Source organism: Aotus nancymaae, unplaced genomic scaffold (genome assembly GCF_030222135.1).
Source record: "Aotus nancymaae isolate 86718 unplaced genomic scaffold, 86718_ANA_hifiasm-v0.15.2.pri h1tg000040l, whole genome shotgun sequence".
NCBI classification, from domain to species: domain Eukaryota; kingdom Metazoa; phylum Chordata; class Mammalia; order Primates; family Aotidae; genus Aotus; species Aotus nancymaae.
The window spans coordinates 119,031,067-119,059,026 of record NW_026988454.1 but is presented as its reverse complement, the minus strand read 5'-3'; the positions used below and the strand labels follow the sequence as shown (position 1 = coordinate 119,059,026).

General features: G+C 49.6%; 2 protein-coding genes across 3 annotated transcripts; one reads left to right on the top strand and one right to left on the bottom strand.

Annotated features, from left to right (window-relative positions):
• The first annotated feature begins 1,532 nt into the window (after nt 1-1,532).
• PPP2R5D (protein phosphatase 2 regulatory subunit B'delta) lies at nt 1,533-26,303 on the top strand. The gene is made up of 16 exons (XM_012448678.2): nt 1,533-1,667; nt 6,596-6,673; nt 20,497-20,707; nt 20,932-21,131; nt 21,215-21,325; nt 21,433-21,525; nt 21,937-22,067; nt 22,202-22,261; nt 22,368-22,476; nt 22,694-22,747; nt 23,063-23,233; nt 23,331-23,458; nt 24,443-24,544; nt 24,641-24,713; nt 24,859-24,975; nt 25,127-26,303. Exons 1-16 carry the CDS (start codon nt 1,641-1,643, stop codon nt 25,262-25,264), a joined length of 1,803 nt encoding a protein of 600 aa, XP_012304101.1. The 5' UTR covers nt 1,533-1,640; the 3' UTR covers nt 25,265-26,303.
• MEA1 (male-enhanced antigen 1) lies at nt 26,188-27,952 on the bottom strand. 2 transcript variants are annotated; one of them, XM_012448679.3, is made up of 4 exons: nt 27,857-27,952; nt 27,072-27,349; nt 26,883-26,985; nt 26,188-26,582 (listed from the first exon to the last, which is right to left on the bottom strand). In XM_012448679.3, the coding sequence occupies exons 2-4, from the start codon at nt 27,336-27,338 to the stop codon at nt 26,431-26,433; spliced, it is 522 nt and encodes a 173-aa protein (XP_012304102.1). In that variant the 5' UTR covers nt 27,339-27,349; nt 27,857-27,952; the 3' UTR covers nt 26,188-26,430. The 2 variants fall into 2 exon arrangements, with proteins under 2 accessions (XP_012304102.1, XP_012304103.1); XM_012448680.3 differs by lacking the exon at nt 27,857-27,952 and adding an exon at nt 27,745-27,824.
• Between the last annotated feature and the right edge of the window lie 8 nt (nt 27,953-27,960).

Here is a 27,960-nt window from a genome sequence, read left to right as displayed (position 1 = left end):
GTCCAGGCTGGAGTGCAATGGCATGATCTTGGTTCACTCTGCCTCCCGGGTTCAAGTGATTCTCCTGCCTCAGGCTGCCGAGTAGCTGGGATTACGGGCATGTGCCACCACACCAGGCTAATTTTGTATTTTTAGAGATGGGGTTTCTCCATGCTGGTCAGGATGGTCTCGAACCCCTGACCTCAGGTGATCCGCCTGCCTCAGCCTCCCAAAGTGCTGGGACTACAGGTGTGAGGCACCACGCCCGGCCTAATTTTTGTACGTACGTACGTACGTATTATGTATGTATGTATTTATTGAGCCGGAGTCTCACTCTATTGCCCAGGCTGGAGTTCAATGGCATGAACTCAGCCCACTGCAGCCTCTGCCTCCTGGGTTTAAGCAATTCTCTTGCCTCAGCCTCCCGAGTTCCTGGGACTACAGGTGGCTGCCACCATGCCCGGCTAATTTTTGTATTTTTAGTAAAGACGGGTTTCACTGCATTAGCCAGGGTGGTCTCAATTTCCTGACCTTGTGATCTGCCGGCCTTGGCCTCCCAAAGTGCTGGGATTCCAGGCATGAGCCACCGCGCCTGGCCAATTTTTTAATTTTAAATAGGAGATGGGGTTTCGCCATGTTGGCCAGGCTGGTCTCGAACTTCCAACCTCAGGTGACCCGCCTGCCTCAGCCTCTCAAAATGCTGGGATTACAGGCACCGTGCCTGCCTGGCTTACATTCTATCTTAATCCTGTTTATACACGTCTGTGATTCACCAGACTTCGAACTCCTTGTGGGCATGAACAGAGTCTTATCCATTAGAGCATTGGCTCGGGCAGGGTGGCAAGTAAGAGATGGATTTCCTGTGACACTCAACAATGAAGTTGCTTTTCCACTGCGTTCCCAACTGCTCAAACCTAGCTGGTTCTCCAATGCCAGTACACTTGCAGTAGGAACGGGGACCCTCTTCATAAAGTTGCACCAAACCAGGGATTTTCATCTTATTCCGCCTAGGTCCTAGCCCTGCCAGGCTTTCCCTTTGCTCCTCTGCAACTCCTGTCTAGGGAGGCGGGTGTCTTGGAAGGTCCTTGGGAGCTTCTGCCACCAATTTTGCATCTGCAATTAGGGCTACTTTACCCCAGTGAAGAAAGGTGCCCTCCGTATTAGGGCTTCCTTCCTCCAATTCGAACTGGGCAGGGTAGCAGAGTGAACAAAGTGTGAGAGCCACTTTAGAAGGAAAGAGCAGGGCTCCCAGCCCCGCGAAGAATGGCCGAGGACGACGCACAGCGGACGCTGAAGTGCAGCACTCCTAGCCAAGCTTGGGTTTCCCCTTAGCCCCGCCTCCTTCGCTAAGCTCGACCCACTTTAGGGCGGGACCACCCACTTCAGCCAATTCTGATAGCCGAACCCTGGCGGTTTGTACTATTTCTTTCCAATGAGAAAAAAAAGGAAGCAGCTTGGCTCCAATGACCAATCCGAGGAGGCGGCGCCTGGTTGTCAGGCAGTTTTGTAGGAGTTCGGGCCAATTGGAGGCGTAGGCACCGCTCGACCCGGGCGCAGCGCGCAGGCGGTGGCGAAGAGACGCCGAGCGGGCCGAGTGCGGCCGAGCAAAGCCGGAGCCGGAGCGGGGCCGCAGGAGACGGGCCGGGTCCGGACGGGCCGAGATGCCCTATAAACTGAAGAAGGAGAAGGTGAGCGTGGCCCTTTTTCCCGCATCGCCGTCTTGGAGCCTGCGCGGAGCTCTGGGAGGGGCCGGAGCCAGGCCTGGGACAGCCCCAGACTGACCCTCCCGTCCGGCCCCCGCAGGACTCCTGGGGCCAGCCCTCCGCCCCCGCGGCTGGCAGCACCCCCAGCTTGTGCCGCAGCTAGGACAGCTCCCCATCGTTGCCCCGGAGAGACTCCCCCGACATACACCTCCCTCCCTTCTTCCCTGCTCTTACCCCCGGCCCAGGGTAACCTCCTTCTTCCAGATCTGCCCCATTCTCAGGTCGCTGTCCTGCTTTTTCTCTCCCCCCATCACCCCTGGCCCCGATCTCCCATCGGTTTAGGCAGCCCCTCATCTGAAACTACACCTCCTTCCAGAATTGCCCCCTCCCCCCACCCTGAGCAGCCCCTTTCCTCCTCTTCCTACCCGCCTGGGACAGCCGCCCCACAGTCCCCTACGGCCCCTTCTCTTTCCATGCCAAGCCCCTGACCTAGAACAGCGCTGCTTTCTCTCTCCTCCACCCAAATCTGGCCTAGGCCCCTCCCTCTAGTTCTTCCTTCACACACAAACTTGTAAGCAGGACTGAGCCCTTGTGTTGATGGAACCTCAGAATGTCAGTGCTGGAAGGGACCTCTGAGCGAATGCAGTGCAATCCCTAATAGTACAGATGAGGAGACTGAGGCCCAGACAGGGCAAGGGACTTGTCCAAGGTCACACAGCCTGTTAGAGGCCCAGCTGCAATATCAGGTCTCTTGACTTAAAAGGCCTCTTTTGTATCAAAGCCCTACTAACTGGCTCCCAGGTGCATCCTAGACCAGTCACCTTTCCTAATCTGAGTAGACTCTTCCCCTTATTCCTAATCCTAGGATAACCTTTGCATTTTTCCTTTTATTTTATTTTTTTGCACCAGTGCTGGATTTCTGCCTTTCCTGAGCTACACCATCTTCAAATTGGGAATTTGTCCTCCCTGTCAGATTATTATTCCTTCTTAGCCTGCAGGCCAGCTACCCCTGGACACCCATGTCTTTGGTCTTTGTCATGATGTCCTGACACAGGCCATTTCTTTTTCTCTTTCTTTTTTCTTTTTTTTTTTTTTTTTGAGACAGTTTTGCTCTTGTTGCCCAGAGTGGAGTGCAACGGCATGATCTCGGCTCACTGCAACCTCCGCCTCCCTGGTTCAAGCGATTCTCCTGCCTCAGCCTCCTGAGTAGCTAGGACTACAAGCGCGTGCCACCATGCCTGGCTAATTTTGTATTTTTAGTAGAGATGGGGTTTCTCCATGTTGGTCAGGCTGGTCTTGAACTCTCGACCTCAGGTGATCTGCCTGCCTCGGCCTCCCAAAGTGCTGGGATTACAGACAGTAGCCCCCAGCCCTGGCCCACAGGCCATTTCTTAATGTTGCCTTCTTTCACCTTTCTCTTCTACCTCAGTGCCGCCTTCCCCTGTTCCTCATCTGTGCCTTTTTCTACTACCCTCTGTTTCCTGCTCTTGCTGAGGTCTGACTCAGAGGTGTGGTTCCTTTGAGGTACAGACTCACAGAGGATGCTAGGATACCAGGTCCAGCCTCCCCCAGCTTCTCCTCTCCTGGGGCTGGCCCTTTATGGTGGGGGCTGGCTCTAGTCTGGTGTTCTGGCCTCCTACTTGATGACCCCAGAGGTATATTTCATTTGCCCTCTGACTGACTGGGTTACTGGGCTGCCATCAATGACCTTTTCAAACTTTTTCTCCCAGGGCTGTTCTGTATTTGCCAGGCAGCTCTGATTCTGGGTTGTCCCCTTAACCTTTCAGGGCCTGAGGCACTGAGTACAGGGTTGGTGATGGTGTGCTAGATGGTGAACCTCCTAGAGGTAGTGAGCTGGACAGGGTTGTGTGCCCCACGCAGGCCCTGTCCTTGGGGAGTGGGCATGCAGAGGTGGTTTGGGTGCTTAATCGTAGACAATGCACACACAAATCAGCCACATCAGGGGCTAAGGGAAATGGAATCCGGGGAAAACTGGTGAAGTCCCCACCCATTTGTAGTTTTTAGTCTGATGGACTAGATACTGTCCCATCCACAGAAAGCTTTAGCCTACTAGATTGTGAAGAAGAAGACAAATTCCCAGTTAGATTTGCTAGGACCAGGGGTGTAAGCGTTTGGTTGGGAAAGGGTGTTGGAAGGATCAGGGTGCATGGAGCCAGGCATAACTCTCACCTCCCTATAAGGTTTTTCTGCCTTTGATTTTCAACTGCATTTGGACTTCTTCAGTGGTTGGCAAGCTCTGAGGGGCGGGGGTTTGACAGTGTGACTGAGGTTTGCCTGGATGGGGGTAGGTGGAGGATCTTTATTCCTCATCTATCACCTGTCCCCTCTCTCCTGGCCATCTTTTACAGCTTTTTCCCTAAAGCCTTTCTGAGCTCTCAGTCAGGAGTGAGCTCTCCCTTCTTTTCTGGATTTGCAGAACACTTGGTAGGCCACTTATGGTCCTTTTGTGTTTGGCCTTGGATGGGAATTAATTGTGGACAAGCCTTTTCTTCCCTTGAGATAATAACTAAGCTTCGTTTTGGTTTAGCAACTCCTTTTCACACAGTAGGTGCTTAGTGGATAGGTGCTGAGCTAATCTCTTGGGGGGATTCGCATCTCTCCCCTTCCTTCTTGTTCTCCTCTGGTACTTAGCTCTTTTATTTTCTTCAGTAGGGTGTCCCTGCCCCCTCTGACTTTCTTCTTGTTCATAATAATAGTAATAGCATTGATCGGCTTCAGGGTTTTCATGTGCCTTAACACTGTGCTGAGGGAAGAGGGTACTGTGATTATCATCATCTAATAGATGAGGAAACTGAGGCTCAGAGAGGCTAGTAAACTTGCCTATGATTATATAGCTAGTAAGAGCTGGGCCCAAAACACAGGGCTGGCTGCAAACATGTTCTTTTAACCTTTGTGCCACACAGCACTTGACTGCTGAGCTGGGCTGAAGTGTATGTGCTTCACCTGTTCTGCAGAAGCCAGGGAGCAAGGCTGGTGGGCCTGATTCCTCCACGCCCACTCACACCCACACACTAAGGCAGCTGGATCTCTCTTAGGCACATTCTTTAAAAGATATGTCTGAGGCATCATGCTGAGTGCTGTAGGGTGGGTGGAGGGGTACAAAAAAGAATAAGCAGCTTATGATCCAATAGAGAGATCAGACATGTATGAAGATGGGTCAGCTTTGTCCAAGGGTTCATGTCTGGGGTATGTGCAGACACCTCAGTGTTGTATCCTACCTGTCCCCTGCCCCCCAGCCTTTTTCCCTACACCCCATGCTCTCAGCCACTGACAAGTGTCAGTGTGGTCAGCTGGGTTAGCATGCAGAAGGAGACTGCTCAGCCCAAAGAAGGAACCCCTTCCCCCTACACTGCATCAAGCTGTTCTATACCACACCTTTCTTCCTCCCCACCTCCAAGAAGCCTTCCCCTTACTCCAGCCCACACAGAGCTCTCTTCTCCCTGAAATCCTTTTGCCCCCATAGTCACAATAACTTGATTTAACACTTCTCACTGAAGGGGGCTTGGCTGCTATTGAATTGCACAATCTCAGAGCTGGAAGTGATTTCCAAGATCCTCCAGTCCTCATTAAAGGCTTGAATTTCTTTTGCAACATGCCTTACAGGAGGTCACCCAGCCCCTGCTTGAATGCTCTCAAGGGTTGGGGAGCTTTTGGCTTTACTAGGTGGCCAGTTTTAGTGCAATTGTTCCATGATAAAATTTTTCCTTGTTTGGAGCTTCAGCCTGGCTTGCAGCTTTAGCCCATTGCTTTCGTGCCTCTGGTCCAAATGGACAAGTTGCATCCAAGGCACCCTTTCATTTGTTTAAGATTCATCTTGCTTCCCCATCCCTCATGACTCCTCCCTTCCATTGTTAACTATCCCAGTTCCTGCAGCTATTGGTCTTGGGACATGCTTTTGAATCCACTCCCAGTATGGGTTGCATTTCCCTCTAAGAAACTAGGATTTGTCATGGCCCCTCCCCAGCCTGATGCTCATGACTGAACCAGATCCTCCAGGATAGCCCTGTCAGTGCCAAGCAGTCTGCACAGGTCTGTTAACAGGATGGAAGGTCACGTGAGCTGCACATGGATGATTTCTGTTGAGCTTGCAGTGAGACCTAAATCCCCAAGTCTTTTTCACATTTTCCCTATCCTGTCCCTGTGCAGTTGCTTTTTTTGGCTCGAAGAATAGGAAGAGATGTTGGGCAGGCCAGGGCTCTGAGCCAGCTGCCAGGTTCCCAAAGGAGACTTCAGACTAGTGCTCACTCTTTGTAAGAATTCAGGGCTTTACCCCAATCCCTGTCTCAGTGCTTGTCAACTGAGGTGCTCTTGGCATTTTGGGTGGGACAGTTCCTGTACCTGTTAGCATTCCTGGGCCTTACTGATTAAATGCCAAGTAGAACCCTCTTATCTGTGTGCTATTTGTGACATCCAAAAATTGCCTCCCAGTCTTTCCAGGTGACTGTGAGGAAAGAGTGGTGACTCCCTGCCCTCCAGCATGAAAGCCTCTGGCACCCCTCTGACCACTTTAGCCAGAAGCCAGTGAGCAGCTGTTCCCTGATGCTTTTTCCTTAAGCCTCCTCAGCCTGGCTCTGACCTGAGCAAAGCCCTTCACAGGCCCAACCTCTGCACCAGCCTGATGAGGTGAAAGATGAAGGAGCATTTTCATGCCGAATTAGTGTGTGTTTGGGGTGACTTCCTAACCAGATTCTAAACTCTTTGGAGGGGCTGAATCTCCCTCCCTGAATCGCCCCACCCACCCCAGCTCGGCCCAAGATAAGTTCTAACTGATTGATTCATTTGGATAGAGGATATTTGCAACAAAGATCTAAGGATTCGTCGAAGGGATTCATGGATAAGACCTCTCCCTTCCCCTGGCATCTGCTAACTCCATCTCCATCTTCTCCTTTCAGGAGCCGCCCAAGGTTGCCAAATGCACAGCCAAGCCTAGCAGCTCGGGCAAGGATGGTGGAGGCGAGAACACTGAGGAGGTAACTAATGTAGGCGTAGCCTTAGATGTGGTTCAGGTGCCAGCCACCACTCCTTGTTGGCTAGTGGGTTAGGGGATCCCAAGGAGTGAGGCTTGAAGGGAAGGCTTCCATATCCTGGGAGGGACCTGGACAGCCCATCCAGACTGTCCTCAGGCAGGATTTCCCTTTGGTTGGTAGAGACCAAATACGTTCTCTAGTTCTTTAAACTTCCCAGATTCCTATGAAAGTTGTTTCTCTGTTTACCAACTTGGAATGTTGAGAATTCCTTTTTCTTAGGGTAAAAAGCTGGGGGTTCTGGGATCCTGAGCAGAAGGGGAAAAGTCCACAAACACTTGATGGGTTAACAAGTGACTTCAGCATGGCTCTGGGTGGGGCAGGGGATTGGGAGGGGCTGGTGTCCCTGAGTTGGGCCCAGCTGGGCTCACTGCCCTTGGTCCTGATCGAGTGGGAGCATGACTGAAAGACTGTCCTGAGCAGAGGTCAGTGCAGCTTAGCAATCTCAGACTATAAAACAATAAACAGCAAGCTGAGAGAGCACCAGAAGTGGGGAGTGACATAGGGAAGTATACAGTATGTCCATGAAAGTTTGCGAGTATGCACAGTGGGATGGTCTGGATGGTGAATGATCGTGTACAGCGAGCATCCACGCATCCTACCTGGAAGCTGGTGATTGGTGCTTTCTCTGCTTTCTCCCTCCTGCTCTAAATTGTTCAGAGGGATGGAGAAGGACTGGAAACAGAGCTCTCTAGTTATGGACAGGTCTTGTGTTTTTTTGGGAGAAGAGATTGATGAGCAAATGTTTGGGGTTAACTACACATTTAGGTGTTTCTGGATACTTCTGGTGATAGTTCACATCTAAAGAGGTCCAAGCACTTTTCACACCCATGACCACTGTTTTAGGCCTCATTTAAGTAATCAGAAGCAAGAGTAGGTTTTCCCCATTTTATAGACATGGAAGTTGAGGACCACAGAAGAGGAATTATTTTTTCTTCTGTACTTATGCAATATTCTACTTTTTTCTTTTTTTTTTTTAATTTTTTTTTTCTGAACATCTCTTTCTTGATAATTTTTTTTTTTTTTTTTTTTTTTGAGACAGAGTCTTGCTCTTGTTGCCCAGGCTGGAGTGCAGTGGTGCGATCTCAGCTCACAGCAACCTCTGCCTACTGGTTCAAGCGATTCTCCTTCCTCAGCCTTCTGAGTAGCTGGGACTACAGGTGTGCACCACCAAGACTGGTTAATTTTTTGTATTTTTAGTAGAGATGGGGTTTCACCATGTTGACCAGGCTGGTCTCAAACTCCTGACCTCAGATGATCCACCCGCCTCAGCCTCCCAAAGTGCTGAGATTACAGGCGTGAGCCACTGTGCTTGGCCTTTTTGCGGTATTCTAAACGTCTCTCAAATAATCCTTAACACTTAGCTCTGTGACCATTTGTCTCCTTCTGTGTCTCTCCCCTCAGACTATGAACTCCAAGGGAAGGAGCTGTGTTATTCTGCATTGCTTCTCTTCTACCCCTGTGTACTCATGCACTTGGTTCATAGTGAATGCTTCTGGGAAGACAATCTCTGGGCTCAGTCTCCCTTCCAGGAATGCTGATGTTTGTGGGACCCACAGGGAAGGTGGTTGGAAGCTGGTAACTTGACATTTAGAGCAGCAAGAAACAGGATTTTGTTTTCTTTTTTCTTTCTTTCTTTCTTTTTTTTTTTGAGATTGAGTCTCGCTCTTTTGCCCAGGCTGGAGTCTAGTGGCGTGATCTCGGCGCAATCTCAGGTTACTGCAACCTCTGCCTCCCAGGTTCAAGCAATTCTCCTGCCTCAGCCTCCTGAGTAGCTGGGACTACAGGCATGTGTCACCATGCCCAACTAATTTTTGTATTTTTAGTAGAGACGGGTTTTACCATGTTGGCCAGGATGGTCTCCACCTCTTGATCTCGTGATCTGCCCACCTCAGCCTCCCAAAGTGCTGGGATTACAGGCATGAGCCACCGTGCCAGGCCCCAGAAACAGGATTTTCTAAGTCCTGAAAATCCTGGGAGAGAAAGGAAAATTTAGGGGGGAATTCCCACCTTTTGCCTAATTAACTCCTAATTCTTTAGTTCTTAGATGGGATGTCGTTTCCTTAAAGCAACCTTTTTTTTTTTTTTGAGACGGAGTTTCGCTCTTGTTACCCAGGCTGGAGTGCAATGGCGCGATCTCGGCTCACTGCAACCTCCGCCTCCTGGGTTCAGGCAATTCTCCTGCCTCAGCCTCCTGAGTAGCTGGGATTACAGGCACGCGCCACCATGCCCAGCTAATTTTTTGTATTTTTAGTAGAGACGGGGTTTCACCATGTTGACCAAGATGGTCTCGATCTCTTGACCTCGTGATCCACCCGCCTCGGCCTCCCAAAGTGCTGGGATTACAGGCGTGAGCCACCACGCCTGGCCAAAGCAACCTTCTTTGACCACCCACCGCACCCCCAGGACCTGGCAAGGGCTCCTGTTAGTTGCTGTTTTGGCACTCAGCGCCTGGTAGCACCTAACCACAACTGTAGTGAAATAATTCCTTGTGAATTCATTGTTTATCGGCTGCCTCTTGTGTTAGCACAGGAACTCCATGAGGCTCTCGTTCACCCCTGAAGGGCCTGACACAGCAGAAGCACCCAGTATTTGAATGCATTAGTGAGTGAATGAGTAATGAACAAATGAACCAATTTCAAATTAGAGCCGGAAAGGACCTTAGGGTCTAACTTTATCAGTTCATAGATGGAAAAATGAAGCCTGAACAGGTTAAGGAGTATGCTGAGACCAACTGTTACAATTTATCCACTGCCTTTTGAACAAATATGCCCAAGGCAGTGGGTCTATTTCAAGCAATCCAGGAAAGCAGTGTCGAATTCACCTTGGGCTGTTTGGTAAAATGCTGCTCAGGGTTCACAGATATGAGATAGCAGCAGGAATTAACCATGATTTTCTAGAAATGTACCCATGTCTGGGATGGCAGGGGTACGATGGAAAAGTTCGGGCTAGGATGTGAGGCTGTGGTCTTCAAAAGCTGTTTGGCATAGTCCTTCCTTCACCCTTTTCTTGTCTGGAATTTGGGGCTCTTCTAGCCAGTTTTGCTCTGTAAAGCTTTTGTCAGCCTTTCTAATTGATCTAAGTTACAGCAGCTAACATTTATTTTATAGAGCAGTTACTCTGTGTTAATTTTCTAGGGCAGCCATAACAAACTACTACAAATAAGCCAGGCACGCTAGCTCACACCTGTAATCCTATGCTTTGGGAAGCTGAGGTGGGAGAATTGCTTAAGGTTAGGAGTTTGACACCAGCCTGGGAAACATACATAGACCCTGTCTCTACAAAAAAACAAAAAACTAAAAAATTAGTTGGGCATGGGGGCATGTGCACCTGTACTTCCAGCCACACAGGAGGCTGAGGCAGGAGGATAGCTTGAATTCAGGAGTTCAAGGCTGCAGTAGGCCTGAGTGACAGAACGAGACCCTGTTTCAAGAAAACAAAACAAATTACTACAAATTGAGTGGCTTTAAACAATAGAAATAGGCCAGGCATGGTGGCTTATACCTGTAATCCCAGCACTTTGGGAGGCTGAGGCAGGCAGATCACCTGAGGTCAGAAGTTCGAGATCAGCTTGACCAACATGGTGAAACCCCATCTCTACTAAAAACACAAAAATTAGCCAGGCGTGGTGGCGGCATACCTGTAATCCCAGCTACTCGGGAGACTGAGGCTGGAGAATGGCTTGAACTCAGGAGACGGAGGCTGCAGTGAGTGGAGATGGCACCATTGCACTCCAGCCTGGGTGACGAGCAAACTGTCTCAAAAAAAAAAAAGAAAGAAACAGAAATATATTCTGTCTCAGTTCTGGAGGCCAAAAGTTGTAAAATTAATGTTGGCAGGGCCATGTCCTTCTGAGGTTCTAAGGAAGAGTCTGTTCCACATCTCTCTCCTAGATTCTGGTGGCTTTTTGGCAATCTTTGGCATTCCTTGTAGATGTATCACTTTAATCTCTGCCTCTGTCTTCACACAGCATTCTCCTCCATGTGTCTCTGTCTGTGTCCACATTTTCCTCTTGTAAGGACAGTAGTCATATGGACTTTGGGCTCACAGTATGATCTCATTTTAACTCGATTACATCTGCAAAGACCCTGTTTCCAAGTAAGGCCACATTCACAGATTCTAGGTGGACATGAACTTGGTGGGGGAGGGGTAAGGGACAGGACACTGTGCAACACTATGTACCAGGCACTGTGCTAAGTACTTTGCATTCATTGCTTCGTTTAACTTTCAGAATACTTCTCTGAGATCCCTTAATTATTATTATTCCCATTTTACAGATGAAACTGAGGCTTGGAAATGTTAGCCTAGTGTGGTGGCTCATGCCTGTTAATTCCTGCACTTTGGGAGGCCGAGGTGGCTGGATCACCTGAGGTCAGGAGTTTGAGACTAGCCTGTCCAATGTGGTAAAACCTTGTCTCTACTAAAAATACAAAAATAGCCAGGTGTGGTGGTGCACGCCTGTCATCCCAGCTACTCGGGAAGCTGAGGCAGGAGAATCACTTGAACCCAGGAGGTGGAGGTTGCAGTGAGATGAGATCGTGCCACTGCACTCCAGCTTGGGGGAGAGAGCAAGACTCCATCTCAAAAAATTTAAAGAAAAAGGAAATGTTAAGTAGCTTTTATTCAGCCAGTAAGGCAGAACTGGAATTCAACCCAGGTCTGTGTGACTCTGGAGTCTCTTGTGGTCTTTAATGAAGTGATACTGCTGGCCCTTAGATTCTAGAAATAAATCCTAGAATGGAGAGGAGCCTTGGGAGATCAGGTGAGACTCCCTGTTGACCTGCCTCTGCAGGTAAGGGTCTTTCCTGATCTGTCCCTGGAGAAAAAAATTTAATGTCACAGACTCCTCTATGTGCTGTGCCCTGTCCAGAGTCTGGGAGTAGGGACAGAGGGAGGAATAAATTACCCCACTTCAGCCTGTCCTCTCTGAGGCCAGAGTTGTTACTCTAAAAACCTTCTTGATCTTATCAGTCCTCTACTTAAAAACCTCTTTTGGCATCTCACTGCTTACAAGTTAAAATCCAAACTTGCTAGCATGGCACCCTCAGTCCCTCTGAGCTGGCCCCACTCTTCTAGCACCAGTCCTGGCTTTGCGTCCCACCAACCTTCCCATATTTTTCTTTCCTTTTCTTTCTTTCTTTCTTTTTTTTTTTTTTTTTTGTTTGTTTTGGACATAGGGTCTCACTGTGTTGCCCAGTGTGGAGTACAGTGGTGCAATCAAGGCTTACTGCAGCCTCAAGCTCCTGGGCTCAAGGGATCTTCTCACTTCAGCCTCCTGAGTAGCTGAGACTGCAGGCCTGAGCCACTGTGCTCAGCTAAGTTTTGTATTTTTTGTAGACATAGGTTCTTACTATGTTGCCAAGGCTGGTCTCAAACTCCTGGACTCAAGCAATCCTCCTGCCTTGGCCTCTGAAAGTGCTGGGATTACAGGTGTGAGCCACTGTACCCTGCCCAACTTCCTGTCTTCTGATATGATAACCCCTTTATGACTCAGGGTGCTCACAGATGCAGTTCCACTGACTGAACTGCTTTATTTCTCCTGTGTCTTTTTTTGCCTATTAAACTTATGATTATTCTTTAAGAGCCAAAAAAAACCCCAAATCAAAAGCCACCTCTTTAGGGATATATTCCCTAATTCTTCCAGGCAGAGTTTGCAGCTCAGCCCTCTCTGTTCTTGCATTTTCCTTGTACAGTTAGCTTCATTTGTGTTCATCCTGCCTAATGGACTGTGAGCTCTTTGAAGGCAAGGGCCATGTCTTAGTCACCTTTTAATCTTTTTTTATGGTATAGAATTTGCAATAAATTTTCAATCTTTAATGCTTAGCATGATGTTTAGTGAATAATTGATGGAAGGAAAGAATTAAGCACAGCTAGATGGAGCTCTAGATGTCACCACTGGAGAGTTCTCTGTGATTTTGGGGATTTTTATTTTACTTTTTTTTAGTAGAGACGGAGTTTCACCATGTTAGTCAGGCTGGTCTTGAACTCCTGACCTCAGGTGATCCACCCACCTCGGCCTCCCAAGGTGCTGGGATTACACGCGTGAGCCACCTTGCCCGGCCCAGATTTTTGGGATTTTAAACTAATATGATCTTCATTTATTAGGCCAGTTAATTCATTATGCAAAAGACATATCACATTTGATCTTTGCATTTTTTCTATTAATTGTATGTTTCAGCTTTCTCTTACATTAAATACTTTCTGTAGTGTTTAAATTGTATTTCTATCTCTTTATTATTGATTTATTTATTTATTTTTGAGACAGAATCTTGCTCTGTTGCCCAGGGTGGAGTGTATTGGCTCACTGCAACCTCTGCCTCCCAGGTTCAAGCGATTCGCGTGTCTCAGCCTCCTGAGTAGCTGGGATTACAGGCATCTGCCACCACACATGGCTTATTTTTGTATTTTTATTTATTTTTATTTTTATTATTATTCTTTTTTGAGATGGAGTTTCACTCTTGTCGCCCAGACTGGAGTACAATGGCGCGATCTTGGCTCACTACAACCTCTGCCTCCTGGGTTCAAGTGATTCTCCTGCCTCAGCCTCCCAAGTAGCTGAGATTACAGGTGTCTGCCACCATGCCCAGCTAACTTTTGTATTTTTAGTAGAGACAGGGTTTTACCATATTGGCCAGGCTGGTCTTGAACTCCTGGCCTCAAGTGATCTGCCCACCTCGGCCTCCCAAAGTGCTGGGATTACAGGCGTGAGCTGCTGCACTCGGCCCCTATCTCTTTATTTATATTTGAATATTTGGATTCAAATTTTTTTTTTTGAGACGGAGTCTCACTCTGTCTCCCAGGCTGGAGTGCAGTGGTGCGATCTTGGCTCACCACAACCTCCATCTACCAAGTTCAAGCGATTTTTCTGCCTCAGCTTCCTGAGTAGCTGGGATGACAGGCATGTGCCACCACGCCCGGCTAATTTTTGTATTTTTAGTAGAGACGGGGTTTCACTATGTTGGCCATGCTGCTGTCAAACTCCTGACCTCAGGTGATCCACCCGCCTCAGCCTCCCAAAGTGCTGGGATTACAGACATTAGCCACTGCACCTGGCCCGGGTTTAAATTATTAATGGTTGCTGTGTTAGGAATAGGATGGACCAGGATAGGTTCAGAGCAAGCATATTTAGTTGAAATTTCCTGAGTATGAGCGTGGTGTGGAAATTCACAGCACCACTTGATTGCTGGAGGCCTGAATCTAGGAAGGCTTCTTGGAGTATGGATCCTGTTGAGAGTTTGGAAGAGAAAGTAGTAGTACTTCAGGCAGAAGAGGTGGCCTCTATAGAGTCCCAGAAGTCAGAGCCAGGCATGGTCGCTCACACCTGTAATCCCAGCACTTTGGGAGGCTGAGGCAGGTGGATGGATTGCTTGAGGTCCAGAGTTCAAGATCAGCCTGGGCAACATGGTAAAACCCTGTCTCTATAAAAACTACAAAAAATTGGGCCAGGCACAGTGGCTCACACCTGTAATCCCAGCACTTTGGGAGGCCGAGGCAGGTGGCTCACTTGAGGTCAGGAGTTCGAGACCAGCCTAGCCAACATGGTGAAACCTATCTCTACTGAAAATACAAAAATTAGCCAGGCATGGTGGTGCACACCTGTAATCCCAGCTACCCGGGAGGCTGAGGCAGGAGAATTGCTTAAGCCTGGGAGGCGGAGGTTGCAGTGAGTTGAGATCACACCCTTGCACTCCAGCCCGGGTGACAGAGTGAGACCCTGTCTCAAAATAAAATAAAATAAAATAAAGAGTCCCAGAAGTGAACTGGGCAGGACAAAGTAGCAAGTAGAGGGCAGATTGGCCAAGTTGCCTTTGATCAGTGTCCACCCCTGCTTTGATGGCTGCAGAAGCTTCTCAGGGGACTCACTTGACTTCTACCCCCAACCCAAGTGAATGGAGAAGTTAAAGGCTGGAGCTTTTAGGAGAAATGGTTGAATGCCCATCAGTGGGTGACATATCTGCCACCTCCTTCTGACATGCATGTTTCCTAGTTAAGGGTGAATAGACAGTGGATATCTCACTGGGGCTTGGCAGCCAGGGGCTTTGCTGGCAGGAGCAGCTGTCTCTCAGATGCTTTCTTGTGTCTAGATCCTGGGAGCCAGGGCAGCTCAGTGGGGTAGCGGGCAGGGCAGACTAAGCTCACTCAGCTGTTCTCTGGCCACTCCAGCCTTTGATAACATAATACTAGTGTAGAAAAGACCTTAGCCATCAGCTCTTTGGTTGTTGTTTTTTTTTTTGGGACAGTGTCTTATTCTGTCACCAGGCTAGACTGCAGTGGCTCGATCTCAGCTCATTGCAACCTCTGTCTCCCAGGTTCAAGTGATTCTCCTACCTCAGCCTCCCAAGTAGCTGAGATTATAGCACCCCCATCACCATGCCCGGCTAATTTTTTGTACTTTTAGTAGAGACAGGGTTTTGCCATGTTGGCCAGGCTGGTCTCGAACTCCTGATCTACCTGCCTTGGCCTCCCAAAGTGCTGGGATTGCAGGCATGAGCCACCACGCCCAGCCGTTGGTGGGTTTTTGAACATTATTTTTAGGCATAAAACCCTCTGTTCTCTCTAAACCTTATCAGAAGAATGGTTGGGAAACCACTGAGCTAGTCCTGCCACCTTTTTTTTTTTTTTTTAAGGTGGAGTCTCACTCTGAAGCCCAGGCTGCAGTACAGTGATGTGGTTTTGGCTCACTGCAACCTCCGCCTCCCAGGTTCAAACAATTCTCCCATCTTCAAACAATTCTCCCATCTCAGCCTCCCGCGTAGCTAGGACTACAGGTGCGCACCACCATACCCAGCTAATTTTTTTTTGCATTTTTAGTAGAGACAGACAGGGTTTCACTATGTTGATCAGGCTGGTCTTGAACTCCTGACCTCAGTGATCCACCCGCCTTGGCCTACCAAAGTGCGCGGAATACAGGCATGAGCCACCGCGCTTGGCTACCTTCTTGTTACCTTCCTTTACCCTTTCTGAGAAGAATGCCTCTCTCTGGCTCCCTCCTCAGTTTGAGGTTTGTGGAGGTGCAGGGTGTCTGCATCTTACCTGTAAGATGTCCTCAGGTTGGAACTGAGCCCCTCACCCTAGTATCACAATGTTTCTCCCTGCTGACTCTGCTCCTAATGCCGTATAGTGCCCTGTTCTGAGGATCCCAGAGTTGGGTTAGGAGAGGAAGGAGCCTGGGCAGGAACTGAGAGCTTTGGCTCCTGGGCAGCCAACCAACCAACCAAACCTTCACTGAATTCCCGTTAGGTGCCAGTGCTGGGGCACCCAGAGGGGTACAAACCAGGGTCCTGGCTTTCAAGGGACTTGCCATCTAGTTGGGGAAATGACACATGAAGAGACTAAGAGGTGTCACTAGGGGGTGAGTAGTAACAGAGCCAATGGAACAGAGAAGTGGTATCAAAAACAGAGTGACACCCAAGGGCTGGAAAGATCTGAGAAGACTTTCTGGAAGATGGTGGGCCTTAAGCTGAGTCTTGGAAGAGGCAGTGATTTCCTGAGTCCCCCATTTTCTTTTTTTTTTTTTTTTTGAGACAGAGTTTCACTCTTGTTGCCCAGGCTGGAGTGCAATGCTGCAATTTTGGATCACCGTAACCTCCACCTCCCAGGTTCAAGCGATTCTCCTGCCTCAGCCTCCTGAGTAGCTGGGATTACAGGCATGTGCCACCATGCCCGGCTAATTTTTAGTAGAGACAGGGTTTCTCCATGTTGGCCAGGCTGGTCTTGAACTCCCGACCTCAGGTGATCCACCCGCCTCGGCTTCCCAAAGTACTGAGATTACAGGCATGAGCCACTATGCCCGGCCAGGGTCCCCCATTTTCAAACAAGGAGGATAATGGACTCAAAGGAACATTTAAGTTGTGCTAGCATAGGAAGGAGATTCCAGGCTGCATTCCAAGAACGCAGGCATGGGAAATAATAACAGATGTGGTGGTAGTAAAAGATACCTCTTATAAAATGCTTCTTTAGTGCCATGAACTGTTCATTTCTATCCTTACTACAGTGCTATAAGGTAGGTACGGTTGTCATCCCATCTTATAGATGAGGAAACTGAGGTGCAGAGGGGCTGACTTTCTGGATATTACTTAGCTAATAAGTGGCAGAGCCAGGATCGAACCCAGGCAGGCAGTCTAGCCCAAATGTGTTCTTGAGCACCGACCTCCACAGGTTTGGTTGTTCTTAAGGCAGTGAAATGGAGGTCCGAGGCAGGGGAGAGTCTGGATACACAGCAAGCACTGACCCCCAACCTGCTCTTCTGCCACTACCACTCTCCCCCACCCCAAGGTGTGACTGATAGGCCATATGGAGACCTCAAATTCCAGATGCCTTGCTGTGTCTTAACACATGGGACCCACAGGCTGGACCCAGTGCTCCTCTCCTGTTCTCTCATCCCTAGATAGGTCCACATCATTGTTTTTATAAAACATTCAGAGGATGCAATGAATTACATTTCTGTCTTCCTCCCCTCCCTCACCCCAGAGGATTTCAAGTTCTTCTATTATGATGGTAAAGAGTAAGAGTTTGGGATGGGAGCTGGAGAGGAGGAGGGGATGGCAGGTATGAGGCCAGCAGGTCACCTTTCCCTATAGTGAGTGTACCCAGCTGGACATGGCCTCTGCCTGGTCCTGTTGTAGTCTCTGGTTGGGGGCAAGGACTGTCCTGTGGCTTAGCATCTCTCCTCTCCCAACAGGGGGCTGCCTGGACAGTCCTGGAGTACCTATGGGCAGACAGCCGTGCAAATACCTATTTTCAGACTTCTGAAAATAGACTTCATGGGGCTGTAATACCTGTGTCTGGGAGTTGGCTGTCCCTTTAAAAAGGGATAGCTTTTAGGCTGAGTGTGGTGGCTCACACCTGTAATCCTAGCACTTTGGGAGGCTGAGGCAGGTGGATCACTTGAGGTCAGGAGTTCAAGACCAGCCTGGCCAATATGGAAAAATCCTGTCTCTACAAAAAATACAAAAAGTAGCTGCTGTGGTGGCGGGTGCCTGTAATCCCAGCTACTCGGGAGGCTGAGGCAGGAGAATCTCTTGAACCTGGGAGGCAGAGTTTGCAGTGAGCCAAGATTGCATCACTGCACTCCAGCCTGGGTGACAGAGTGAGACTCCATCTCAAAAATAAAGTAATAAACTAAAAATACAAAGGCATAGCTTTTAAAAATTAGCCACATTTCTCCCATTATAAAAGCAGTATCATACTATACAGTGGAAGTAAGGGGGAGAAAAACAAGCAGTATCAACTTGAAGAAAATTTAGAAATGCAGAAGTAATCTAATTCTACAGGAGATAGTCATTAACACAGTGGGGACTTGGGCTTGTTCTTGCCTTTTTCGAACCTCGTTTTTCTGTGCATGTGTTTTATGTGGATGAGCTCATTTTGCGTATCCAGTTTTGTACTGTTCTTATTTTTTTGGAGACAGAGTCTTACTCTGTTGCCCAGGCTAGAGTGCAGTGGCGCAATCTTGGCTCACTACAACCTTCACCTCCCGAGTTCAAGCAATTCTCCTGCTTCAGCCTACCAAGTAGCTGGGACTACAGGCGCCCGCTGCCACAGCTAATTTTTTATATTTTAGTAGAGATGGGGTTTTACCATGTTGCACAGGCTGGTCTCGAACTCCTGAGCTCAGGTAATCCACCCGCCTTGGCCTCCTAAAATGCTGGAATTACAGGCGTGAGCCACCACACCTGTCCTTGTACCGTCCTTATTTAACTTAGCATAGGAAGCAATTTTCCATCATTATGTAGTTTTAGGCCTTTTGTTTTATTTCAAATTTTTATCAATATGATAACACATACATTGTTCAGAAAGTCTGATAGTACTATTGAGCTTGGAATGCAATTCTAAGCTGTTTCCTCAGAGACTGAGATTTCCACATTAGATTCTTTTCCTAAGTTTTTTTTTTTTTTTTAATTTTTGAGATTTAGATATTATCTATTGACTTCTACTATGGAAAATTAATTCCTTAGCATTCTTATGCCATTCTGCAGACATTTCCCCTCCTCCTAAAATACCACGATTTTGGATAAATTACCATGACTATGAAAATATTTTTCACAACTAAACTATTACATGGTTTTCTTTTCTTTTCTTTTCTTTTTTTTTTTTTTTTGTTTAAGACAGAGTCTTGCTCTGTCACCAGGCACCAGACTGGAGTGCAATGGCGCGATCTTGGCTCATCGCAATCTCCGCCTCCCAGGTTCAAGCAATTCTCCTGCCTCAGCCTCCAGAGTAGCCAGGACTACAGGCGCTTGCCACCACGCCCAGCTAATTTTGGTATTTTTTAGTAGAGACGGGGTTTCACCATGTGGGCCAGGATGATCTTGATCTCTTGACCTCACGATCTTCCCGCCTCGGCCTCCCAGAGTGCTGGGATTACAGGCATGAGCCCCCACGCCCGGCTGGTTATTTTTTTTGAAGGAAGGGAGGGAGGGAACCTGATTTTCTGTTTTTTTGAGACAGTGTTTCACCCACTCTATCACCCAGGCTGGAGTGCAGTGGTACAATCTTGGCTGACTGCAACCTCCACCTCCTGGGTTCAAGTGCTTCTCCTGCCTCAGCCTGCTGGGTAGCTGAGATTACAGGTGCCTGCCACCATGCCCGGCTAATTTTGTATTTTTAGTAGAGAATGGGGTTTTACCTTGTTGACCAGGTTGGTCTGGAACTCCTGACCTCAAGTGATACACTCACCTCAGCCTCCCACAGTGACTGGGATTACAGGCATGAGCCACTGCACCTGGCCCGTAATTTTCATAAACATAATATTAACTCCTGGTATTCCATTTATTTATTTTCTGTTATAAATGAGGTTAAAAGTATTTGTGCACAAAGTTTTTTGTTTGTTTTTTTTCTTTTTGTCTGGCTACCTCTGCCTCTTCCAAATTTTTTTTTTTTTTTTAATTTAGGGTTTTTATTAAGCTAAATTTCTAGTAGTTAAACTACTAAGACATAGGAATGAATTTCTTTCTTTTACCTTTTAACATTTTTATTTTTAGAGACAGGGTCTTATTTCGTTGATCAGGCTGGAGTGATCATAGCTCACAGCAGACTTGAACTCCTAGGCTCAAGGGATCCTCCAACCTTGAGTAGCTGGAACTGCAGGCATGTGCTACCACACCTGGCTAATTAAAAAAATTTTTTTTGTAGAGACAGGGTCTTGCTATGTTGCTCAGGCTGGTTTCAAACTCCTGGCTTCAAGTTATTCTCCTCCCTTGGCTTCCCAAAGCATTGGGATTACAGGCGTGAGCCACTGTGCCTGGTCTTTCTTTTACCTTTTGATTTAAGATTGTCACACATTCAGTAAAGGATCTTAAGTGTACTGCTCAATAAATTTTAGGTATGTATCTGCCATACACCACCTTGCAGGTTGTCAGGATGCAGGATTACATTACTCAGAAGGTTCCTTGTGTCTCTTCTTATTCCTCATGTGTCTTCTTAGTCAATACCCACCCCCTTTCCCTGGCAACATAATCACTTTTCTGACTTCTGTCACCATCAATCCATCAATTAGCTTTGCCTGTTCATGAACTGGAATGAACGTTTTGGAGGCTTTTGATGCACAGGCAGTGGGCATCTCTTTGGGAGACGTGACTTCTTGTCTGCTCCCTGCCAGGGCTACAGCACAGTTATTTCTGTGACGCTGGCCTTAGCTCCTTGGGGGCAGGAGACAGCTGCTCACTGCCCAGGCCTGTGCAGGCATGAAAAGACTGGGGGATGGCCCAGGCCCAGGGTGGGAGTCATATCTTGGGAAGTGGATTTCAACTAATGACTTATTTGACCAGGCCCAGCCGCAGCCCCAGCCCCAGCCCCAAGCCCAGTCTCAGCCACCGTCATCCAACAAGCGTCCCAGCAATAGCACACCGCCCCCCACGCAACTCAGCAAAATCAAGTACTCAGGGGGGCCCCAGATTGTCAAGAAGGAGCGACGGCAAAGCTCCTCCCGCTTCAACCTCAGCAAGAATCGGGAGCTGCAGAAGCTTCCTGCCCTGAAAGGTACTTGTTAACCAGTCACAGGAGCTATTGTACCAGGTCTAGGGGGAGATGGTGGAATGAAAGTTTTGGGGTATTTTGGGGGGAAAGGAGTTCCAGAGAATGTGGGAAGGGGGTGCCAGGGAACAGGATGGTGGCAGGGTGGGGAAAGGGAAAGCCCTTGAAGGCAAGCAGGACATGGCAGTGAAGGACTACAGAGGAGAACCTGACTGCTGGGGCCCCCACAGATTCGCCAACCCAGGAGCGGGAGGAGCTGTTTATCCAGAAGCTACGCCAGTGCTGTGTCCTCTTTGACTTCGTGTCAGACCCACTCAGTGACCTCAAATTCAAGGAGGTGAAGCGGGCAGGACTCAACGAGATGGTGGAGTACATCACCCATAGCCGTGATGTTGTCACTGAGGCCATTTACCCTGAGGCTGTCACCATGGTGGGCACACGGAAAGGATACGGGGGACTGGCGGGGGGCTGTGGAGAAGCCCAGGTAGAACTCTAACTGGCCCTTCCTCTCAGTTTTCAGTGAACCTCTTCCGGACGCTGCCACCTTCATCGAATCCCACAGGGGCTGAGTTTGACCCAGAGGAAGATGAGCCCACCCTGGAAGCTGCCTGGCCACATCTCCAGGTACCAGGGCAAGGGGGCAGGTTGGCCCTGGCTGCAGGGAGTGGGGCACTTGGAGGCCTGGAAGTCCTTGGGAACACCCCCTCAGTGGCACACCTTTTCCCCCACAGCTCGTGTATGAGTTCTTCTTACGTTTCCTTGAATCTCCTGATTTCCAGCCAAACATAGCCAAGAAGTACATCGACCAGAAGTTTGTCCTTGCTGTGAGTTCCCTAGTTCCTGTCTTGTCCTCTCTTTCCATTCCATGCCTGCCTCACCTGTGTCCAAGTGACTCTTTCCCCTTATGCAGAATATATTGGGCTTCAGCCATGTCTGGTATGAGAAGGCTATAAAGGGTTAAAAAAAGAAACCCTACTCTAGTCTTAAAAAACTAACTGCATAATGGCAGGAAACAAAAAAACAACAGAGTACCTCTTCCGGGAAGCATCACTTTGGAAGTCTCAGTACAAATACAATAGAATCAGCAATAGAGTAGAATCACTCTGGTTTCTAAGACTTGCTGGCTCCCCCTCCAGGGGACCTCTGCACTTCCCCTGGCAGGACCTGTGTTACCCTAGCCCCCACCTTCCCTGGATGCTGCCTCACCAGCTGCTTTCCCTCCCTCATGCTCCCAGCTCCTAGACCTATTTGACAGTGAGGATCCTCGAGAGCGGGACTTCCTCAAGACCATTTTGCATCGCATCTATGGCAAGTTTTTGGGGCTCCGGGCTTATATCCGTAGGCAGATCAACCACATCTTCTACAGGTGAGGCCAGGAGCCCAGGCTTAGGAGTAAGCAAACTGCTACCGAGGCGGGGTGGGAGCGGGAAGGTGGGGGGAACTGTACAGAATGCTGGAGGGACATCAGGGGTTGTCAAGAGAGGCCTTTTCTTCCCTCAGGTTCATCTATGAGACGGAGCATCACAACGGGATTGCTGAGCTCCTGGAGATCCTGGGCAGGTAAGAGGCGGGGTAGGGGCACAGATGCCTGAAAAAGGTTGGGAGGATTGGTGCACTGAACTTGGATCTGTCCCTTTGGTCCTGATAAATGTCCCTTAATTCCTAGCATCATCAATGGCTTTGCCCTGCCCCTTAAAGAAGAGCACAAGATGTTCCTCATCCGTGTCCTGCTTCCCCTTCACAAAGTCAAGTCCCTGAGTGTCTATCACCCTCAGGTGAGCTGCCTTCCTCGTGATAATGTCCAACTCAGGCAGCAGAGAAAAGATGGGGGCAGGAAGGTATTCCAGCTGGGATGGGGAAGCATAGGGAGCAGGTGGGAGAATTCCTTCCCTCCACCTCCCCTTCCCTTCTGGGATCTTGCTTCTATCACTGACTTCTCTGAGAACTTCTAGGACCTACACCTCATCTCCCTTCTACCTCACACTTTTGCAGTTGGCATACTGCGTGGTACAATTCCTGGAGAAGGAGAGCAGTCTGACTGAGCCGGTAATTTCCCTTCCGGGACCCAAGGCCCACCTCTTAAACTGTCATCAGCATCACTTGCCTGTCTGTACCTATTGAGCAGTGCCATAAGGGGGTGCTTAGGAGGGCTGTGACCTGACAGGTAACATGATTTCCTCTCTGAAGGAGAAACCTATATATACACCTAGGAAACAGATCCAAGGCAAAGAAACAGGGGCAGTTGGCTAAGATCACCCAAGCTGTGCCCACCAGGGTTGGGGAAAGCGCGGGTGGGAAAACTTCCTAGACATCCAGGCAGGTGTAGAGAATTTTCATCCCCATGCCCTCCTTGTTTCCCAGGTAATTGTGGGACTTCTTAAGTTTTGGCCCAAGACCCACAGCCCCAAGGAGGTGATGTTCTTGAATGAGCTGGAGGAGATTCTGGACGTCATTGAACCTTCTGAGTTCAGCAAAGTGATGGAACCCCTCTTTCGCCAGCTGGCCAAGTGTGTCTCTAGTCCCCATTTCCAGGTGAGACTCCGACCTAGCATATACTAACCCCTGCCAGAAACTGAGAAGGTCTTGAGTGAAATGAGAGGTACCCACCGAGTCCGCCTCTCCCCACCAGGTGGCAGAGCGTGCTCTCTATTACTGGAACAATGAGTACATCATGAGCCTGATAAGTGACAATGCAGCCCGAGTCCTCCCTATCATGTTCCCTGCACTTTACAGGAACTCCAAGAGCCACTGGAACAAGTAAGGCGCTGGCTGGAGGCTGGGTGGTGGAGATCCAGTTAGGAAAACTTTGAGGGTACTGAAGAACTGAAGAGCCAGGGGTCTCATCTGGTCACCCAGCAAGTGGGGCTGGTGTCCCCTGCATGTTGATAGGACCTTGAGGGGCTGACTAGAGCCAAAAGATGCCTCTGTGCAAGATCTCTGTGATATCAAACAGCAGGGCAGCAACCTGTGTTACACCACTCCTTGGGGTCAGCTATTCTGCAGGTCCTGTCACAGCTTTAGAGACATAATTCTATGCTGCAAGAAGCTGATATGACCCTCTTTGAGAGTATGTGTAAATAATCCCAGGGTTTTGGGCCAGGCACAGTGGCTCATGCCTGTAATCCCAGCAGTTTGGGAGGCCGAGGCAGGTGGATCACCTGAACTCAGTAGTTCGAGACCAGCCTGGCAACGTGGGGAAACACTCCCTACTAAAAATAAAAAAATTAGCTGGTGTGGTGGCATGCGCCTATAGTCCCAGCTACTCAGAAGGCTGAGGCAGGAAAATCGCTTGAAACCAGGAGGTGGAGCGTGCAGTGAGCCAATTTTGTGCCACTGCACTCCAGCCTGGGCAACTGAGTGAGATGCCATCTTAAAAAAAAAAAAAAAAAATCCCAGGGTTTTAAAAGGACTTTTTTGCTAAAAGCAAGCACAGTGTGGTATAGATGCAGTCTGTCATGCTGCTGGGAGGCCATTAGTGTGGGTTAGAGAGTGGGAAAGGGTGGGAGGTAGGCAGGCCTTGGAGAATGGGGTGAGGGAAGCATGGACAGGTGGACCATGAAATGCCAGTCTCAAACCAGATGATTTGGCCAGAGCTATCTTCTGATCCTGCATAGAGGTTTGTGAACTGGAAGTAGTAAATGAGAAAGCCCTTAGCAGAGATACTGCGAGAGAACAAACTGGGTTCCTCGTGCTAAGGGCAGGCTCTGGTCTCCTACACCTCATCTTTCTTCCTGGTGGCAGGACAATCCATGGGCTGATCTATAATGCCCTGAAGCTATTTATGGAAATGAATCAGAAGCTGTTTGATGACTGCACACAACAATACAAGGCAGAGAAGCAGAAGTGAGTACCTCTCTCCCTGGGAGACTTTCATCTTCTACCACCAGCTCACTTTGTTTCTCTCAAGCCCAACCCCAATCCTACTTTTTTGCTCCTCAGGGGCCGGTTCCGAATGAAGGAAAGGGAAGAGATGTGGCAAAAAATCGAGGAGCTGGCCCGGCTTAATCCCCAGGTGAGGATTTCCTGCCAGTGCTGTGAACTGAGGGGCCAGCCCATCTTGAGCTGGGGGAGAGTGTGTTGGGGGAGGAATATGAGGCACACAGGCCCCCAAGTCTCTGAAGTGGCTCTCACTGCTGTCCATGTCTCCTCTCACTCAGTATCCCATGTTCCGAGCTCCTCCACCACTGCCCCCTGTGTACTCCATGGAGACAGAGACCCCTACGGCTGAGGACATCCAGCTTCTGAAGAGGACTGTGGAGACTGAGGCTGTGCAGGTGGGAGGGCAGTGTAGAGGAGTGGAGCAGAAATAATAGCTCTGGAAGGGAGAGGAGACACAGACAGCAGAGCCAAAGAATAAGGGGAGGAAACAATAGAATTCACTGGGAATTGGTCACTGTTCCTCCCCTTGTCCCTATTCACACACAGATGCTAAAAGACATCAAGAAGGAGAAAGTGCTGCTGCGGAGGAAGTCGGAGCTGCCCCAGGACGTGTACACCATCAAGGCACTGGAGGCGCACAAGCGGGCGGAAGAGTTCCTAACTGCCAGCCAGGAGGCTCTCTGACCCCCTCACCTTCCTACCACAGGGCCACAGCCCACTCAGCCCTGGGACACTGCCCCGGCCCTCCACACTCTGCTCCCTACTGGCTGACTTGGGGGAAGGCAGTGTCTCTCTAGCTACTCTAGGGAGGGGGATGTGGGCACTTGAAGCAGGGACACCCACAGAGTGGTCCCTCTTCTCCCCAAAAGGTGTTCATGCCTCCTTGTGGCTAACACAGGCTGAGCACTAAGATGCTCAGTGCTCAGACAACCTGGGGATGCCTGTCCCTTACCTGCTCCTCACCCACAGCTACCTGAGGCTGCTCTGAGAAGTATACACAGGAATACATATGCTCCTCTATTCTTCCCTTCATCCTCATTTGAACGCCAGGTGTCTCCCCTCCTCTCTCTCCACTGCAGAGGCATGTAGGGAATAGCAGGAGATTACTCTCACCAAAGTTAGGCAAGCCCCATTCACCCCTGGAGTAGCTGGAGGGAAGCCAACCCCCTGCAGCACAAATAGGCACCCCCAGCCCTAGCCATGTGCTGGCAGATAGGGTTGTATTTCCTTTTACACCATGCCTGACCAAGGGAGGTCAAAAGGAGAAAAGTATAGGCTGTGGACAATAACTGATGAATATAGGGCCCAGATGGACTAGGTGGGGCCAGGGAGGGATGAACAAACACCTTACCCCATGCCCTGTCTTTGGTGAGCAGCAGCCCTGGGATCACAGACATGGAAGGGACCACCCTGGGGCTGACTGCTTTACCAAAACTAGAAAGAAGGAAGCAGGGAGCAATGCCCCAAGCATGGCTCCTGGCAACACCTATTTATTTCCTTGTTTGTGCTACGCTGGGCAGGCCCTCTCTTGTCCCTTGTAGGTACCCTGGAGGGGCAAGGGACTGAGGAGGGCTGGACCCAGGTTCCAGGGGCGCAGGCAGTGCGGCTTTTGGCTGTGTACATAGGGTGCTTTATTCTCCACAGAGTGATACATGCTAAGGTGGGTTGGGCTTGGGCTGATGTCCCCATATGTACAGAACCGAATAAAGTGGGTCTCTGAGAAGCCTGATGTGCCTTGATGTGGAAAGAGAGATGGGGAAGATGGAAATGGACATTACAACCAGGGATGTGTTCAGTCCTGTGCTGGTTCTGGCCTGGACTGTAGGAAGATAAGGCAGCTCTCACTGTGGTCACTTCCAGGCAGGGGATGCCTGCCGGGCTTGGAGGGCTTTCTGTACCACATCTTCCCACTGGGCATCCGATATCTCCCGAGCCCAGGCAGGAACCCCTGGCGCAGGCAGGCTTACTCCAGCCATCGTCCTTTTCACCAGCTCTACATGTTCTGAAATCAGAGCCAGAGGCCAGTCAGGGACAGAAATAATGGGACCAGCTCCCCTCCCCAATCCCTGAATCAACCCAGAGCCCTTGGGCAGGTCACCAAATGCATCTTGTTTTCTAGGCCAGCCTGCCCATCCCCAAAGCTAGCAGATGAGCATTTCACTTGGACTCTGAAGTCCACAAAATCTTAGTTTACAAACGATCTTTTTAGGACTAGGGTCTTCATCTGAAACTTCCTTCTACTGACTCAAGCCAGTTCATTTCCTTAGTAATGATTCCAGAATGAAAGAATTATCTCTTTTACCTGGGTCCATGGGAATAGAGCTGTGGTTGTTCAACGCTGTAGCTCCTTCCTCATCTTCATCTTCACTTTCTAATGGTGGGTCTGGCAAATGAAGCCCCAGGGCCTGCAGAGCCAGAGAAGACCCTTTGGGTCCAGGCTTCCAGGGAGCCCAGCTTCACCTGTTGAGGAACCATCCCCCCTCCACCCTACCTGGATTCGATCCTGGATGTCAGCAACTACATCTCCATCCCCGACTGGTGCCAGTTCCACCTCCTCTTGTTCAGGATCTTGGTTCAGGGGCTGGTAGGAGTAGCTAGCTGGGCCAGACCCAGTTTCCTCCTGTTCTTCCTCAGGCTCCTCACTGCTCCAATCCCCAGTGCCTTCTGAAGGGCCCTGATGTGGCCCCAGTTCCTCAGTCTGATTGGGGAAGATACGCTCAGGGCCCATGCTGTCTCCCCCTAGAACTACTGTTGCCATCCGGGCAGGGGCTGCAAGAACAGAGAGGCGGGAGGACAGGGATTGGATGAAACCAGGCCCATCTTCATCTTCATCCTCTCATCATCATCTCCTTGTGGTCTCCTGTGTGCAAAAGACTAGCTCCTTCTCGAGGCTCCTGCATCCTTCACCCCTCTGTCCCCCTCCAGCCTCTCGTTTCTACCCCTAAGTCCGGGCTCTTATCTCGAACCAGGCCCCACAGCCTTGCTCCGCCAGTTCCTAATTAAACGCCCAACCGGAGGCCCTGCCATCTCCTAAGACACCCCTTCCAGAACACCGGCTCCCCCGCCACGCCTCCCCCGCGACTTGGGAACTCTGGGTCACCAGATTCCCCTTAAAAGGGCGTACCCGCCCCCTTCTCCCCTCTCCTAGAGGTCCCCCTCTGTACCGCCTGACAAATGCTCTTCAGGCCCCCTGGGCTCCCCTCAAATGATCCCAGCTGCGGCGTCCCCCACCAGCCCCCACCCGAATCCCGGCGCCGCTGTATCCGCGCGCCTCACCCGCTCAAAGCCCGTGGCCTTCACTTCCGGCGGGGCAGGACGCGGAGGTGCCTAGTCCTCCAGCCCCGCCTCATGCTCATGATTGATGCTAGCGAAGACGAGGA